The 16536-nt window shown below is 42.8% G+C and overlaps 1 protein-coding gene across 2 annotated transcripts in view; it reads left to right on the forward strand.

The window, feature by feature from the left end:
* smarcd2 (SWI/SNF related, matrix associated, actin dependent regulator of chromatin, subfamily d, member 2) overlaps positions 1-16536 on the forward strand; it is a 43411-nt gene that overhangs the window by 12006 nt on the left and 14869 nt on the right. For both annotated transcript variants that reach the window (XM_068013291.1, XM_068013292.1), the window contains exons 4-10: positions 827-949; positions 3253-3372; positions 4317-4412; positions 6115-6216; positions 7926-8087; positions 10517-10614; positions 13511-13646. In XM_068013291.1, the coding sequence (XP_067869392.1) occupies positions 827-949; positions 3253-3372; positions 4317-4412; positions 6115-6216; positions 7926-8087; positions 10517-10614; positions 13511-13646 (837 nt within the window). The remainder of the gene's footprint in view (positions 1-826; positions 950-3252; positions 3373-4316; positions 4413-6114; positions 6217-7925; positions 8088-10516; positions 10615-13510; positions 13647-16536) is intronic.

Here is a 16536-nt window from a genome sequence, read left to right on the forward strand (position 1 = left end):
GAAAAACTAGAGCCAAATGTAAAGCGGAAAATCTTGTTTTCTATTTTTTTTCATTGAACTTAGCAAGTAATAGAAAATAAGCTCCTTTGTGGAACTAGCTTCTTAAAGAGATTACTTGTGTGGGCAAGTGCCTCATAACCATGGTCAGTTTTTTTCATTTGATCAGCACCTCTCTACAATAGAAGATTTTTGTTACTGAATCATCAACTAAGAGAAATAGTCTATCCCAATTTGCCTTATCAAAACCCTTCATAAATTTTAAAAACCTCTTAAGTCTACTGTTCACCACACTGCTTCGGTGGAAATAATCTCCAGTATCTCAAGTCTGTTCTAATAATGTAAGTTCTCAAATGTGTTATCATGCTGGGGACCCTAGACAGTACACTGGCTTTATTGTCCTTTCTACAATGGGGCACAAAAAACTGCACAGAATATACTAACTGTGGCCTAACTTGCCTTGTACTCTATGCTCCTACTTAAAAACCCTAAATGCTATTGACTTTTCAAGGAATAATGTCTTTGATCCCCAGACCTGTTAGCACCAGCATTTCTCTTTAGTGTATAGTTCAAAATATTCACTCCAAACGAATTTGAGGGAATAAGGTCTATAAATGTACTTCTGGATGTTCTTGAAATTTCAAGGGAATATAATGCAAAAATTTCACACTTTCACTATTACATCTTACTGTAATCAGTGACAACACAGCAGAAAACATTAATAAACCAAACATTTCTAAGGCAACATCAGAAGGAAACTAGTTACTGTACAGTTGCTCTTGTTTCAGTCCAAAGCAGCCTTGATAGGTTGTTGCCTTTTAATTTTCAGATCCGAGAACTTGTTCCCGAATCCCAAGCTTACATGGACCTCTTAGCCTTTGAGCGCAAACTGGATCAGACTATTATGAGGAAACGGCTAGAGATTCAAGAGTCTATGAAGAAACCCCTAATGGTACAGCTCCTCAAAAAGCTCAATTTAATTACATTGTTTGGGAATTCTAATGTATTGTCCAATCAGAATTTAATAATCTCCAAAGTGTCATTCTTTCTTCTCACTTCTGCAGGGTCATTCTCCTTCATTGTGCAGCAGGAGTGTCTCACAACTGTTCGAGTGTTTAATGAAACAAGCCTCAAAGCAAAGGCCATATAATCAGAACATTAACAGAATGATATTTTTACTAGCTGTTTCACTGGTGTTCAGACTTTCTATCAGATTAAGAGGTTTCCAGAAAACACAACCAACCAATGCACCAGCGTAGCACCTCTGGTTGGGGAGGTCATTTTCTATCAAACATAAGGTTGTGAGTTCACGACTGGACTCTCTTCCACTTGTATTTGATCTCCTTTGAGTTCCATAGCTCCCCCTTGCTTCTGTCCATTACTTAAGTGATCAGGTCTGCAGACCTGCTGAATGCATGATGTGCAGTGTTCCACCTCAGGTGGAGGAAAAGGAGACTTCAGGTAATCACAAAATGGCTTAGCTGCAGCCATTTGGCCAAAAGCATTCTGCTGTCTTGACCAGAAGACACTGAATTGCAGCAGGTGGTCCAACATTCCTAGCTCAAGAATGAGGATTTATAGTTTGAGTTGGCCTTTCATAGTTTCAGACGGCCAATATCCACTATAAGTCCACTGGCTCCCATGGCTACCTTGACTACACTTCCTTCGAACCACTTTCTGTAAAGACTGTACTCCATTCTCCCAGTTTCTCTGTCTCCGTCACATCTGTTCTGACGATGCCACTTTCCATACCAGTGCTTCCAATACGTCTTTGTTTTTCCTCAACCGAGGATCCCACTCCAATGTAGTTGACAAGGCCCTCACTGTGTCTGTCCCATTTCCTGCATTTCTGCTCTCACCCCTTCCTCTCCCTCTCAGAACCACAATAGGGTTCCCCTTGTCCTCACCTTCCACCCCATCAGCCTCCACATTCAACAGCTCACCCACCACCATTTCCACATTTTAATCATTTCCACCACTTGCAATGTGATACCACCACTAAACACATCTTCCCCTCCCCTTTCAGCAATATGAAGAGACCATTCCCCCATTCCCTCCACGACACCCTGGCCCACTCCTTACTCACCCCCAATACCAGCTATCCTTCCCATGACACTTCCCATACAAGCACAGGAGATGCATCTTCTGCTCTTTTACCTCTTCCCTTCCAACTGTCCTTGGGCCCAAACACTCCTTCCAGATGAAACAATGTTTTACTTGTACTTCTTTTAATTTATTATAATATGTTTGCTGCTCACAATGTGGTTGCCTCTACACTGGGCAGACCATAAGCAGATTAGATGACTACGGAACACCTCCATTTAGTCCAGCGTGTGACCCTGAGCTTCCAGTCTCAAGTCATTTTAATTCTTTGCTGACTCCCACTCTGACCTCTCAGTCCTCAGCCTCCTACATTGTTCCAATGAAGCTCAATATAAACTCGAGGAACAGTACCCCATCTTTCGATTAGGTGCTTTACATCCTTTCAGACTCAACATTGTCCCCTTATTTTGGACAGTAGCTGCTGGTAATGATTCTGCAATTCCCATTTACACCTCCTCTAGGCCCATCTTTTGTTTCCTTACTTGTTCCATTGCCATCCCTTTTTGTCTTGCTTTATCATCATCCCTTTTGTCATTTAAGCTTTCCTGCTTTCCATGCTATGACAGACCTTCACTTTTGTTCTTTCCTCCCCTCTTTCCCTGTCTCTGTACTTGCTTAAAACCTGTTGCATCTTTAACATTTTCCAGCTAAGATGAAAGGTCACCAACTTGCAAATGTTTAATCTCACAAAGATCACACGTTTTTTTTTTTAGATTAGAGATACAGCACTGAAACAGGCCCTTCGGCCCACCGAGTCTGTGCCGACCATCAACCACCCATTTATACTAATCCTACACTAATCCCATATTCCTACCAAACATCCCCACCTGCCCCTGTATTTCCCTACCACCTACCTATACTAGTGACAATTTATAATGGCCAATTTACCTACCAACCTGCAAGTCTTTTGGCTTGTGGGAGGAAACCGGAGCACCCGGAGAAAACCCACGCAGACACAGGGAGAACTTGCAAACTCCACACAGGCAGTACCCAGAATCGAACCCAGGTCCCTGGAGCTGTGAGGCTGCGGTGCTAACCACTGCGCCACTGTGCCGCCCAGTTGTTCGGAGGATTAACAGATGGCCTGACTATTATTTGCAGATGTCCCACATTGAAAAGTTTCTGAGACAGTCAGTATTTTCTTCATTTCAGCAAAAGCGCAAACTAAGGATTTACATCTCCAACACCTTCACTCCAGCCAAGCCCGAGGGTGACGAAGGAGATACTGTTGCATCATGGGAGCTTCGGGTGGAAGGAAAGCTACTTGATGATGTAAGTGGGATTTAGACTGTCCTGCACTGGGTACCTGTACTAAATGATGGTGTAAAATATGTCAACAGCAGAGATTGTTTTTTTTGTGGTACGGCAAGTGCAATCACAATGACATACCATCTGCTTGTTTTTAATAAATACCAGGAGCAGTATTTTTTTGAACAAGTAACTGAGAATGAAGCTATTGGAGGGGCTTGTACAATAGAACTCTTAAGTGAACGCTACAAGTATACATAATGTTTTTTCCTAAAAAAAAAAGCATAACTTATACTAAGAGGATAGTGGATGCTTGGCATTGGGTCACAATGAGTGTATTGACTGTCCAGCAGAGGGTTATAAGACTTCATTCCAGTTGAGAGATTATGTTGAAATCATAAATTGTAAGTCTGAAACTAGCAATTACCAGAACCTCAAAACCAAACCACAACCAGACATATGTTGGTCTTTACCATATAATGTAGAGTTTATTTTCATAGATTTAGAAACTGCACCTTCTATATTTTGTAAAGCCATCTGAAGGTGGAACACCTGTATATATTTGACATAAATGACCCAATTCAATTTGTATAACATCTCACAGTATAGAGTTGTTACAACACTAAGATAAACGGAGTATATAAATAACGTGGTGGAGCTGGGCATAGGGATGCAGTGTACTAGTGTACAAAGCTGCAAGGGCATGGTAATTACATCCAAGATATTTGGTGTAGTGAGTTCCTGATCTTGGCTGTGCTGCCAGAGCAAGGCATGGAGCACAATCTCAGCAAGATAGAGAAAATGAACGACTGAGCCACAGAAATCCCCTTAGTGGCAGGTTTCTTGAGTAGTGTTGGCTGACGTTTAGGAGTAGATTACATTCTGCCATGGCAATATGCCCATTTCTAAACAGGGGTGCATTAACCAGGTAACTGAAATGTGCTGATTCTGTCATTTCCCTTTTCCAGCCTGGAAAAGTGAAAAGGAAATTCTCATCCTTTTTCAAGAGTTTGGTTATCGAATTGGACAAAGATCTATATGGACCAGACAATCACTTGGTGGAGGTATGATCAGCTGCTCGGCAACAACTGGGTTAAATAACAAGACGGGTCCACTGTGCTATTTCCTCCCCCCTCGCTTCACAGGAAGCACTAATTCTGTTAATCAGGAAATTTTCACTGTCAGAAATAACAGTGGGATATTTGTGTCGGACCAGGCCACCGCAAATTTAAAATTACTGCTTTAACATCCATACACATAACATGTAGAGTAATACATCACAACAATCAATACAGAAACATAGGATAATGCTGTCACTACACAGCCAGATAAGCCAGTTATACAGCAGGAGGCATACATAAGACGACTGCTACTCCTTCACTATTGCTCAATCATTCACTGTATGCATTTTCCTTACCCGTGTCTTAAATATCAGTCATCGTGACACATTGTGTAAAGTCCCCTGTTTGTTGGCTTTCACCAGATTTGTTTTACCCTGTATAAAGCTAATCTGATCGCTCTGTACAAGGTGTGAATGTGTTTGACAGCTGCTACTACGTGTATGATAGTGACTCCCATCTGTTCCTATTGTGGGAGGTGAGAAATGCTGTGTGTTTTTGCGACTGCCTCCCTGCTTTTTTCCTCAGAGGAATTAAATGACTGTTAGCAAAATTAATACTGCGCAAAAGGGCTGGCAGCCCAGACTGTGCAAAATATTCCCTTTGTTAATATTTGTTGATCTATATTATGTTCCAAACCCTAAAATGGATTATGATAGCAACCCTGCAGCTTTCAGTATGGCTAACTTATGTTTGCTCAGCAGAAGGATTTGGGCTGCTGAGTAACATGTATAGACACAGGCCTCAGTGTAGATATATAGAGGGGAAGAAAAGATTATCAACTAACACCAGCACTGAAACCATTAATGGACACAATTTCAAGGTGATGTTTCCAAGCTTTGCTACTCCTTCTTAGTGGGTGAATTCAATATTATCTTCACACAAGGAAAACTCCTATTGCATGGTATTGCCCCAGTGCATCAATGTTATTACCCAGGTAAAAGTACATCGTTAAAACACTATTTAAATGTTCAACTGAAAAAGATTATGCTGTGTGGACCAATCCTCCAGTGCCTCAGATTTAATACTATCATATTTGTGTTTAAACCCTTTCTTGGCCTCAACCCTCACTTTCTCTGTAACCACCTCCGGTCCTGAAACCACCCCACAAAGTTTGATGCTGGCATCCCTCACCCTTTGCCTCACCATTGACAACTGGGCCATCAGCCAATTAGGCCCTACTCTCTGGAATTCTTTCCCTAAATCCTTTCTTCCCTCCATCTCCTTTTCGCTTCCTTTATGACCCTCCATCAAATTCACATCATTGACCAACCTTTTGTTCATCCATTCTAATCTCCGCTTCCTTGCCTTAATGTCTGTTTCTTGACTTCCGCCTCTAAGAAGGACCTCAGGAGGTTTTTCTTTGTTAATGGTACTATTGCAAGTTGTGTTTGTTACAGGATTATTAAATGCAATCTGCTACATTTTGAGTAAATTCCTCTCCAGCCACTGACCACACTAATTAGACTGGCTGTAGGAAAGCCAGAGGTGCCATTGGTGAGTGTCCCAGAGGCAGCGTAAACAGAGGCCTGAGAGATGGTCCCTTGCCAACTCAAGTGTAAATAGTTACAGGAGAAAAAAATGGTAGGGGTTTAAAAAAATTCTGTGGCATTTGTGTTACTTGACTTGTAACTGATGTGGATTACAGTGGCATAGGATGCCCACTACTCAGGAGACTGACGGCTTTCAGGTGAAAAGACCAGGAGACGTGAATGTGAAATGTACCCTGCTTTTGATGCTGGACCACCAGGTAGGAATTTCTTGATTCATTGGATTCACCAATGAAGCAGAAGTAAAAGCTGCTTCATGCAGTAAGTGCTAATGTCTCTGGTTTCTTAAGCAGTTAATTTTTTAAGATTCATTTTTGGGATGTGGCAAAGCTGCATTTATTGCCCCTCCCTATTTACTTTGAGAAGGTGGCGGTGGACCTTCTTGAGCCACTACAGTCCAGAGGTCAAAGTCGCTCCAATAACTTCATACTTCATAGTGGTTTGATACAATTGAGTGTCTTGCTATGTCATTTCAGAAGACAGTTAAGAGGCAGTTGTGTTGATGTGGGACTAGAGTCACACATAGGGCTGGATTTTGTTTCTCAATTGGCCTCTGGGCGGGAAGGCCAGCGTCGGCCTATCCCGCCCCCGGGAAGATCAAGTAGGGCAGTACCGACCTCGGGTTCCATGGCGTGGTGGGGTGGGGTGCAGTTGGTGCCGGGGAATCAGAGCAGCAGTGGATGGGAACCACTGTGCCCCCCGGGAGCCCCCTCCCCAGACCAAACACTCACCCCCTCACCCCCCCCTCACTCCCTCACCCCCCCCTCACTGAGGCCTTCCAGACCGGCCCCAGCAACCCCACCTCACTTACCTCAGATCCGAGGTTCCAGCGCTGGGCCTGTGTCCGAGGCCTCTGCAGTACCGGTAGTGGTCACTGCTCCTGGTGGCACTGCTGATACCGTTGAGCTGTCAGCCCTGTGATTGGCCAGCAGCTTGGGGCGGGATCCCCATCCCGATTAAGTGTTTAAAGGGATGAGGATCCTGCCTCCTTAAACTTTGACCCCAAAAGATTAGAGATTTACTCAGAAAAAATGCAAAGGTGGGGAACCACCCATGTCTTTTCGGCCTGGCGCTGGGAGCCCTGCCTCCGTCATAAAATCCAGCCCATAGTCTAGATTGGGTAAGACAGAAGATTCCCTCCCCCCTAAATGACATTACTGAACCAGTTGGGCTTTTATGACAATCCAACAGCTTCATGGTCACTTTACACTTGTCTTAGCTTTTTATTTCCAGATTATTAAAACTGAATTCAAATTCTCAATCTGGTAGGATTTGAGCTCATCTACTCTCGCTTACTAATCCAGTAATGTAACCACTGCAGCACCATACCCAATTTAACCAAAAAAATTGTGATATTAATAGACTGACTCGCAAGTACCTGCACTCGTGTTGATTGGAGGCAAGTATCTTAAAATTCGCTATTGTGTAATAAGCTAAAAATAGCCAATGCTCACAGCAGATAAATAGTTCAGTCCATTTCTGTAAGAAGGCTGCAAAGTGGAAATTAGTGTAGAATTGATTCTAAAAGCTCGGAAACACAGCTGGAGCACTAAGTCATTTTAGTTTGGAGGATGACAAAAATACCATTGGTTACAAAGCTGTAAGATAATTAAGGAAATCCAATAGCATCGCTTACTATGAGAATATTCCAGCCATCTCTGCAGTGAACAGAGCTGTTCAATCCTGTTACGTTTGTAGCCCTCCCCCCACTGTAGTGTGGAACATATTTGTTTTCTGGCAAGAGCTTTTCATTGTTCTGGCTCTTCAGTGACAGCCTTGTCAAGGTGGTGGCAGTTTTACTTCATGTGATTTTCTGCTACAACGGACAGGAAATGCCTGTAATAGAACTGTGTGAAACTGAACAAAATGTGCAGCCTATGATCACAAGTAATCTTGTCTTCCACTTCAGCCCCCACAGTATAAACTGGATGCCCGGTTGGCTCGTTTGCTGGGTGTCCACACTCAGACAAGGGCTAACATCATGCAGGCACTGTGGCTATACATCAAGAAGAACAAGCTGCAGGATAGCCATGAAAAGGAATACATCAATTGCAATCGCTACTTTAAGCAGGTAAGAAACACTTCACTCCAACAGAGAGCCAGAGTTCTTATTTGCAATATATATGCATAAGTGCAGCCCATGATTGCTCATGGAGTGAGTTCCTCATCTCAGTAATTAGGAGACAGCTGATGAGAGAGCACAGGCAATTTCCCCAAGAGGGAAAGAAAATCAAAAATTGATGTTTTAAATCTGATAGATGGCAGTTCAGGTGGCATGGATAGAAGCTTGGAAGGATTTTGTCCACTTATGGGGCGCAGTCAATTCAGTCATTAGAGCATAGTGTAAGCCAACCTGAAACATTAAGGAAATACACAAACAAAAGCAATTGGAGGTTCAGAGTATTCCATAGCATTGACCCAATTGCTAGTGTTTCACAGTTTACTGATAGAATAACAGAATGCTTTTGTTCCTGTGTGCATATATGCTGAAGTCCAATCCTTCTCAGGAATCGTATCTGAAGCAGATGCGTCCAACCTGCTGCCTTGGGGCCACGTGAAGGAAATATTTGCAGGGCTCAGGAGAAAGAGCAGTGGCGTGGTACTGATTCAAAGAGCCAGCACTGGCACAGTGGTCTGAATGGCCTCCTCCCATGCTGTACGATTCGATGAAGCCCTGAACCCTAACAATGTGGCCCTCAAAGCCCACGCTATCGGTTCAGTTCTGTTCAGTGAATCTGGAAGTTTAGAAAACACTGCCGCATTGTTGGGTAAATCCTCAATCAGAACACCAAGATCTGTTAGATCAGCATCTTGGCATATATGCAGGTTAATGGATTTAAATCTTATATTGTCTCCCCCTTCCCCACTCCCACAATCACACACAGTTCATGTGGTTCACAAAGTAAATGCTTGGAAATAGCTGCAGGTGTTATAGTCTGAAGATGAAGATATCATGACAAAATAAAGTACTTCAGAAATATTTTTGTCAATAAGGTTGTATGTCCCTCATTTTTATTTCTCACTCCCTCCACACTGTTCTCAGAGGGCCTTACACCAACTACACCCAGAGGTCAGGCAACTAATCTAGACTTCTTCTAGTGCCATACTTAAGCCAGGTTGAAAACGCCCCTCCACTCAGTCTCCGCATATTATCACCCGCACAATAAGGCTGAAATTAGGAACTTCGTCTCATGGGAATTAACGTCTCTTTGCCCATTCTATTCCACACATTGGTGTTCTTGTGCAAATCCAATTAATACTTAACTCAGTAGGTGTTTTGTGTTGTATTAGGTTAATTTGAACAGTGATATTTTATATACAATTGGATCAGTTCATATGAAATCTAACTGCTTAAACACAAGTTTAATATGCGAGTCAATTTGAATCCTTCATTAAGTAATACAAACTCAATAATAAATACCAATGCCTCAATAGCCTAGTTGTTAATGAAGCTGAGATCTGCCTTGAGAGCCTCACACAGTTACATTTCCCTTGTTCTGTGTCTCCTCTGTTACAACCAGGTGAGAAAGGTGTCTAGGGGTCTCTTTCAGCCTTCACCTGGTCTTATTGTGACAGGATTTAATTTTTAAACATCCTGTGTTTTGAGCTCCCCCTTGGTGAATCCTTGTTCACCGCTTTCCAACTATAAGGGAAAGAAACCAGCACACCAGGTTTTCTCAGGTTTAAAGAAGAAAAGTGAAATTTTATTAAACTTAAACTCTAATTCGGTTAACGCCTATGGATACATGCCACACTCCACGTTAGCAAGCATTTGTGATACGCACATGCAAATAGAGACAGAAAAGAGCAGAAGAAAAAATAAAGTAGAGGTTTAAGGCAACATCAGAAGAGTTTCTTGTTACTGTGCTTTGAGCTCACTGTAGTCCTCTGGTAGGTAGTTCTTGCCTGTAGGTAATTCTTGCTTTTCATTGGGGCCCAGTATTCTTCTTAAACCTTGTTCACTGTAGGAGACTTTTCTCTCTTGGGGTTCCTGTGTCTTCAATGGATTCCAAAGCTGGTGAGAAAGATAGGAGCAGACAGGAGAGAGGCGGTGGCATGCCAGCCACAAGAGGTCTTTTCCAGTCCAGGAGCAAACAGCTTTCTGAGTTCAAATTCTCTGTGGCAAGTTCAAATTCAAAAGAACTCCAACAGCCAGTTAGTCATGTGACTAAACTGGTCTGACCACGTCTGTTTATGTATTCAGCCATCTGAGCAGTTAACTGAGAATGCTAGCCTCTCCACCTTCAACGTCTGGTAATCAAAGGTCCATTGTGGATTAAATTGGAGCAGGGAGTGGCTCCTTTGTCCTTTCCAAGTACTGTCTGTTACTATGCAAATGTCTTTCCAGTCAAGGGTCTGGTGTTTTTTTTTAAAAACAAGTTCTTTCTTTACTCCAGTAACAGTTTAAAAATCAATGTTCATGTGGCGAAATTAATGTCTCATTCTTGGCAGGTGGAGGCCTGCATGACACCTCTGTTAACAGTGAATCTGTTTTCTTAGATCTTTAACTGCATGCGGATGAAATTCTCTGAAATTCCAATAAAACTGGCCGGCCTCCTGCAGCATCCAGACCCCATCATTATCAATCACATGATTAGGTAAGTGAAGCAGTAGTGGTGTTCTGACACATCCAGCAAGGGTTTTGCTGAATATTTGGATTGATCAATGACATGATTAGTTGAATATCTAGATCGATCCTGGACAATGTTTTAAAGATCAAGCAGCACTTGTAACGCTTTTGTTTTAACTTGGTTCTTGGCGAAACCGACCACTGGCTAATTGATCTTTAGCCTGATATAAAAATGCCTCTTTTGGTATCAAGGAAGAACTAGTCGCTGACAGAAAAGCAGAGCTGCAGCACACGACAAAGTATCAGTGGCAACTGCAAAGACGATAAAATAGTGAAGGGTAACAGAGGGAGGTATTAATCTATCAAAGAGCTGATAAAAGAGTGATAACCATGCCATGCAGTCCAAGAACGATGGAAGAATATGCTGAATGGCCAAGGACAGTGTTACGGTCACGTGGTGTGACATGGGTGGTTCCCACTGTTCAACTCCCCACCGAACCATAACAAGTATATTTGTATTAGAGTCTAGTCCATTGGTGTTTTATTTTTCAAATCGACAGTGGCAGGTTTTCTTGTAGGTTTTAAAAAACAGAAAATCAATTGTTTATTGATCAATGCGGCTTATCCAGAATTCGTCACAACCGCATCCACTCACTCACTCGCACGTGCACATACACACACAAAAGAAGAAACTGATAGAAAAGGGAAGGAGGGAGGTGATTTTCAGTGGGAGGAAAGGCTATGATAAACCTGTTGAATCCTCTTGAGAATCAAGTTCTAGATGGATGCAGATCTGAGATGATTGTAGATTACTCTCGATAGAAGGTTCTGTTGAAGAAGGTAGGTTACTTCTAGCTCTCACTGTTGTATAATGTAGCTGTTGGATTTTTTTCAGCAGGGCATTTGCTTTCTGGCTTGTTGGAAATGCAAGCTGTTAGATGTTGCTCAATCCTATCTCTTCCTGTCTCTCTCTGGCTGTCCTTTTTAAGGTAAAGCTGTTAGATCTTATCTCGTGCTCTTCTCTCTGATGGGATTTTCTTTTGTCTCTTTTACCTTGTCACCTTCCCACAGCTACTTCAACTACACTTCTTCACACCCTGCGTCCTGTAAGGACTCCATTCCGTTCTCCCAGTTTCTCCGTCTCTGCGCATCTGCTCTGATGATGCTGCCTTCCGTGACAGCGCTTCTGATATGTCTTCCTTTTTCATCAACCGAGGATTCCCCCCCCACTGTGGTTGACAGGGCCCTCAACCGTGTCCGGCCCATTTCCCACACCTCTACCCTCACCCCTTCCCCTCCCTCCCAGAACCGTGACAGGGTTCCCCTTGTCCTCACTTTCCACCCCATCAGCCTCCATATCCAAAGGATTATCCTCCGCCATTTCCACCACCTCCAGCGTGATGCCACTACCAAACGCATCTTCCTCTCCCTTCCCATCAGCATTCCGAAGGGATTGTTCCCTCCGCGACACCCTAGTCCACTCCTCCATTACCCTCACCACCTCGTCCCCTTCCCACAGCACCTTTCCCTGCAACCACAGGAGGTGTAATGCCTGCCCATTTACCTCCTCTCTCATCACTAGCCAAGACCCCAAACACTCCTTTCAGGCGAAGCAGCGATTTACTTGTACTTCTTTCAATTTAGTATACTGTATTCGCTGCTCACAATGTGGTCTCCTCTACATTGGGGAGACCAAATGGAGGCTGGGTGACTGCTTTGCAGAACACCTCCGCTCAGTCCGAAAGCATGACCCTGAGCTTCCGGTTGCTGGCCATTTCAACACACCTCACTGCTCTCATGCTCACATCTTTGTCCTGGGATTGCTGCAGTGTTCCAGTGAACGTCAACGCAAGCTCGAGGAACAGCATCTCATTTACGGATTAGGCACGCTACAGCCTGCCGCACTGAACATTGAGTTCAATAATTTCAGAGCATGATGGGCCCCCCCATTTTACTTTTATCTTTAGTTCTTTTTTCTTTTATTTTTTGTGTTTATTTTATTTTAGTTTGTTCAGTTTGTTTCTACTGTGCCTACCCACTTTTTTTTTTCATGTTTGTGCTTGTGGCTGTTCAGTTTTCAGTCCATTAACACCCTATCTGTACGATTGCTTTGTCTTTCACCACACCATTTACATATTGTTTGCCTTTGCTCCATGACCTTCTGATCAGCTATTCTGTGACCTTGTCCTATCAATACCTTTTCTTTTGTTATCTCTTGCCCCACCCCCACTTTACTTGCTTAAAATCTTTTACATTTCTTATATCTGCCAGTTCTGATGAAGGGTCACTGACCTGAAATGTTAACTCTGCTTCTCTCTCCACAGATGCTGCCAGACCTGCTGAGTATTTCCAGCACTTTCTATTTTTATATCTTACCTCATGTGAGGAGACATTCTGGTTTCTTCCCCCATGGTGATCGTACCAAGGCCCAGGATGTGACTGCTTCACACCTCCTTTGTTTCAGAAGAAGACACTCAATTCTGGAATGTTTTAGGATAGTTGTAGGATGGGTTCCATTAACACTATTTAGCTTTGAAGATTTATCCTTTGTCTTTATCAGATAGTTTGAATATGCAAAAGGCCCTTTTTTCTTCCGTCGCCATTTTGGACCATTGTTCACTTTTAAAATCAAGATTCACTTTTTTAAAGATAAAGTCCATTTTTCATAACTAGTTAGTCCATGATTGTTGTATCATCACACTTCCAGTGTGTGTGACAACAGTGAGAGGTTGTGATAAATGTGCTAAAGTATTGATGGGAATTACTGGCGATTTTATCGGGTTGCTGAAACTAAAATGTAGTTCATATCCAATTAATAATACAGCTGCCCAATGAATTGTATCAGTACTGTGTGCAATCACATCGAACAACTGTATTAGTAAGCAAATATGGTAATAAATTTCTCATTGTGTGGTTAAATACAGTGTTGATCCTAATGATCAGAAGAAAACTGCTTGTTATGACATTGATGTAGAGGTTGATGACCCTTTGAAGAGCCAAATGAGCAACTTCCTCCTTTCAACAACCAACCAGCAGGAAATCGCAGTGCTGGATGTTAAGGTAAGCAGTAAGTTATTTTTATTCATTCATGGGATGTGAGCAAGGCCAGCATTTGTTGTCCTTCCCTAATTGCCTTTGAGAAGGTGGTGGTGAGCCTCCTTCTTGAACCGCTGCAGTCCATGTGGGGTAGGTACACCCACAATGCTATTAGAAAGGGAGTTCCACGTTTTTGACCCAGCGACAGTGAAGGAACAACGATATAGTTCCAAGTCAGGATGGTGTGTGGCTTGGGAGGGGAACTTGCAGGTAGGTCTCATGCACCTACTGCCCTTGTCCTTCTAGCTGATAGAGGTAACAAAAGCAGAAAATGCTGGAAATATTCAGCAGGCCAGGCAGCATCTGTGGAGAGAAAAGCAGAGTGATGTTTCAGGTCAATCTGAAACGTTAACTCTTCTTTTTTTGGCCACAGATGCTGCCTGACCTCCTGAGTATTTCCAGCATTTTCTGTTTTTGTTTCAGATTTCCAGCATCTGCAGTATTTTGCTTTTGTATAGGTGATAGAGGTCACGGGTTTGGTGCTGAAGGAGGTTTGGCGAATTGCTGCATTACATCTTGTATATACATCTTGCTGCCACTGTGCACCGGTGGTGGAAGGAGTGAATGTTTAAGGTAGTGAATGGGGTGCATGATCTTGCAGGCTGCTTTGTCCTGGATGGTGTCGAACTTCTTGCCAGTGAGCACACCCCACAGCTTCAGTGGCAGCTAATCCATGGAGCCCACGTATACTGCTCCACAAAAACTGCTTCTTATCAGTGCTTGAGTGCTAAACCTGCAGCTGTCTGTTTTAGCACCTCCAGGCAAGTTCAATTCATTGTAACCATCAATTAGCCCTAAAGTTGCAGGCTAAAACCAGACTTTCAGATAGGTGTGTCTTATTAGCACAGCATCCACTTAGCTCTTTTTTTCATCCTTTCACTAAAATAGCCCCCTTTGAGCCCAGAAGTCACGTCTACTCTGAGGCTGAAGCCTATTGCTGTGATAAAGCTTAAATCAGCGCCTGACTTTCATTGGATTCCAGGCACTTAATCGACGAGTTGAGAGCTGTTATTAAATAGAGATGTCAAAGAGATGTCGCAGTGACAAAATGAATCAATTTTTGTTTAAGGCTTACCTTGGTATGATATTCAATTCTGTCATGATACACAAGAGAGTTACAAATCTGCTTTACCCACTGAAATTAGACTAAGGGAAGAAACAAGCGGTTCAGTTCAGTTTTAAATATTGTGTGTGACTTGTTCAAAAATTGGCAGCTCTTTTTGAATGTAACAGATAATTATTTAAATTCAGCTTGGTCCCATTCATCATTTTGGCAGTACTTGTTAGCCTGGTTTTTTCAAATCAGAGACCCTGGGCTGGATTTTCCCTCCAGGAGCGGGAAACAGAGGTCGAGGCTGTTTCCGGGTCCTGAACCCACGCACTCATTGGGATTTTCACTGGGGTGCCCCCATTATTGGCATGGAGACTCTCCATCCAATTAAGTACAGCCGGAGGGCCAATCAGTAGCCTTCCAGCTTGAAAGGAGCAGCAGGCTACGATGGAGTGTCAGTAAGAGAGAGGGTGCTTCAAAATGGAGGCAGCCCCTCTCTGACTTTTTAAATCTTTAATTAAAAAAATAGATTCAGCAGCGAGGCCACCACTGTGGTGGGGGAGCCCCGCTGCAGGGAGGCATGTGGCTGCATTTGACTGGCATGAAGGGCTTCTAGGCCCTAAACCGACCCTGTTTGCGGGGGAACCTGGAGGCCGAGTGGAAAATTACAGTCGGCCGCCTTTAATTGGGCTCCGCTGGGGTCTTAATAAGCCTGATCGGCTACCCACCGTGTGCATGTGGGTAGCCCTTCAAAAAATGGCCCGGAGGTGGGATGGAAACGAAGAAGCAGCACACTGGACCATGAGGCTAATTTTCAGCCCCCTCTTCAACTTCAAACCCAGCCCCAGCAGGGGCCGAAAATCCAGCCCCCTGTCTGTAACCTTCAAAGAGAATTAGTCATGCCAGATAGGTTCTGTAGTTGGTGAAAAAAACAGGATTATTATGTATAAAAATTGATTATATCATAGTTTGTCGTAGTGTTTGCAATATAAGTATTTCAGCTGCCTAGGCCCTAAGCTGTGGAATTCCCTCCCTAAACCTCTCTACTCTCTCCTCCATTAAGACACCTCCTTAAAACTTACTTATTTGACCAAGCTTTTGGTCACCTGTCCTAATATTTCTTAATGTGGCTCAGTCAAATTTTGTTTAATAATTGCTCCTGTGAAGCACCTTGGAACACTTACTAGGTTAAAGACGTTATATAAATGCCAGTTTTTGTTATTTAACTGTTACAAAGACATGTTAGCTAAGCTTAACAAATACTGTAAAATATAGGCTGTGTTATTGCTACTATTTACTGGTTCCATCACTATTTGATAATTAGGCTGAACAGTTATAACCTAAAACAAAATCTTCTGAAAATGAGAAGTATCCTGTGAAGACATGGGATAGAGTAGTAATTGGAATATGTTGGAAAGTTTTGTGTTTGTTACCTGGGTCTGCTATGAATTTTACAGAGATATTAAAGAGAGTTAAAACATTTCAGGACATACACCCATGGGAAATAATCTGAATTCTGGAAGCCAAAAATATCTAGATAGCAAAATATAAACCCCAAAACAGATCAGTGGTACTGGAACTGCTGTAAGTAAGGATTTTATTTCTGCTGGATGATGATGTATTAGGGTAGGTATTCCGACCCATCAAATGTCTTTCACAGTGCAGTGGAAAATAAATAATCACTGCTTCTCAAGAAGTGGTTTAAAGATTATGAACCCTCAATGATCACTTCCACAGTGTCACACTAAGTGATTCTGACACATTTCGTCTAACATGCCCCAATCGGTCAATATTACATGCAGC

Source organism: Heterodontus francisci, chromosome 33, assembly GCF_036365525.1.
Source record: "Heterodontus francisci isolate sHetFra1 chromosome 33, sHetFra1.hap1, whole genome shotgun sequence".
NCBI lineage: Eukaryota > Metazoa > Chordata > Chondrichthyes > Heterodontiformes > Heterodontidae > Heterodontus > Heterodontus francisci.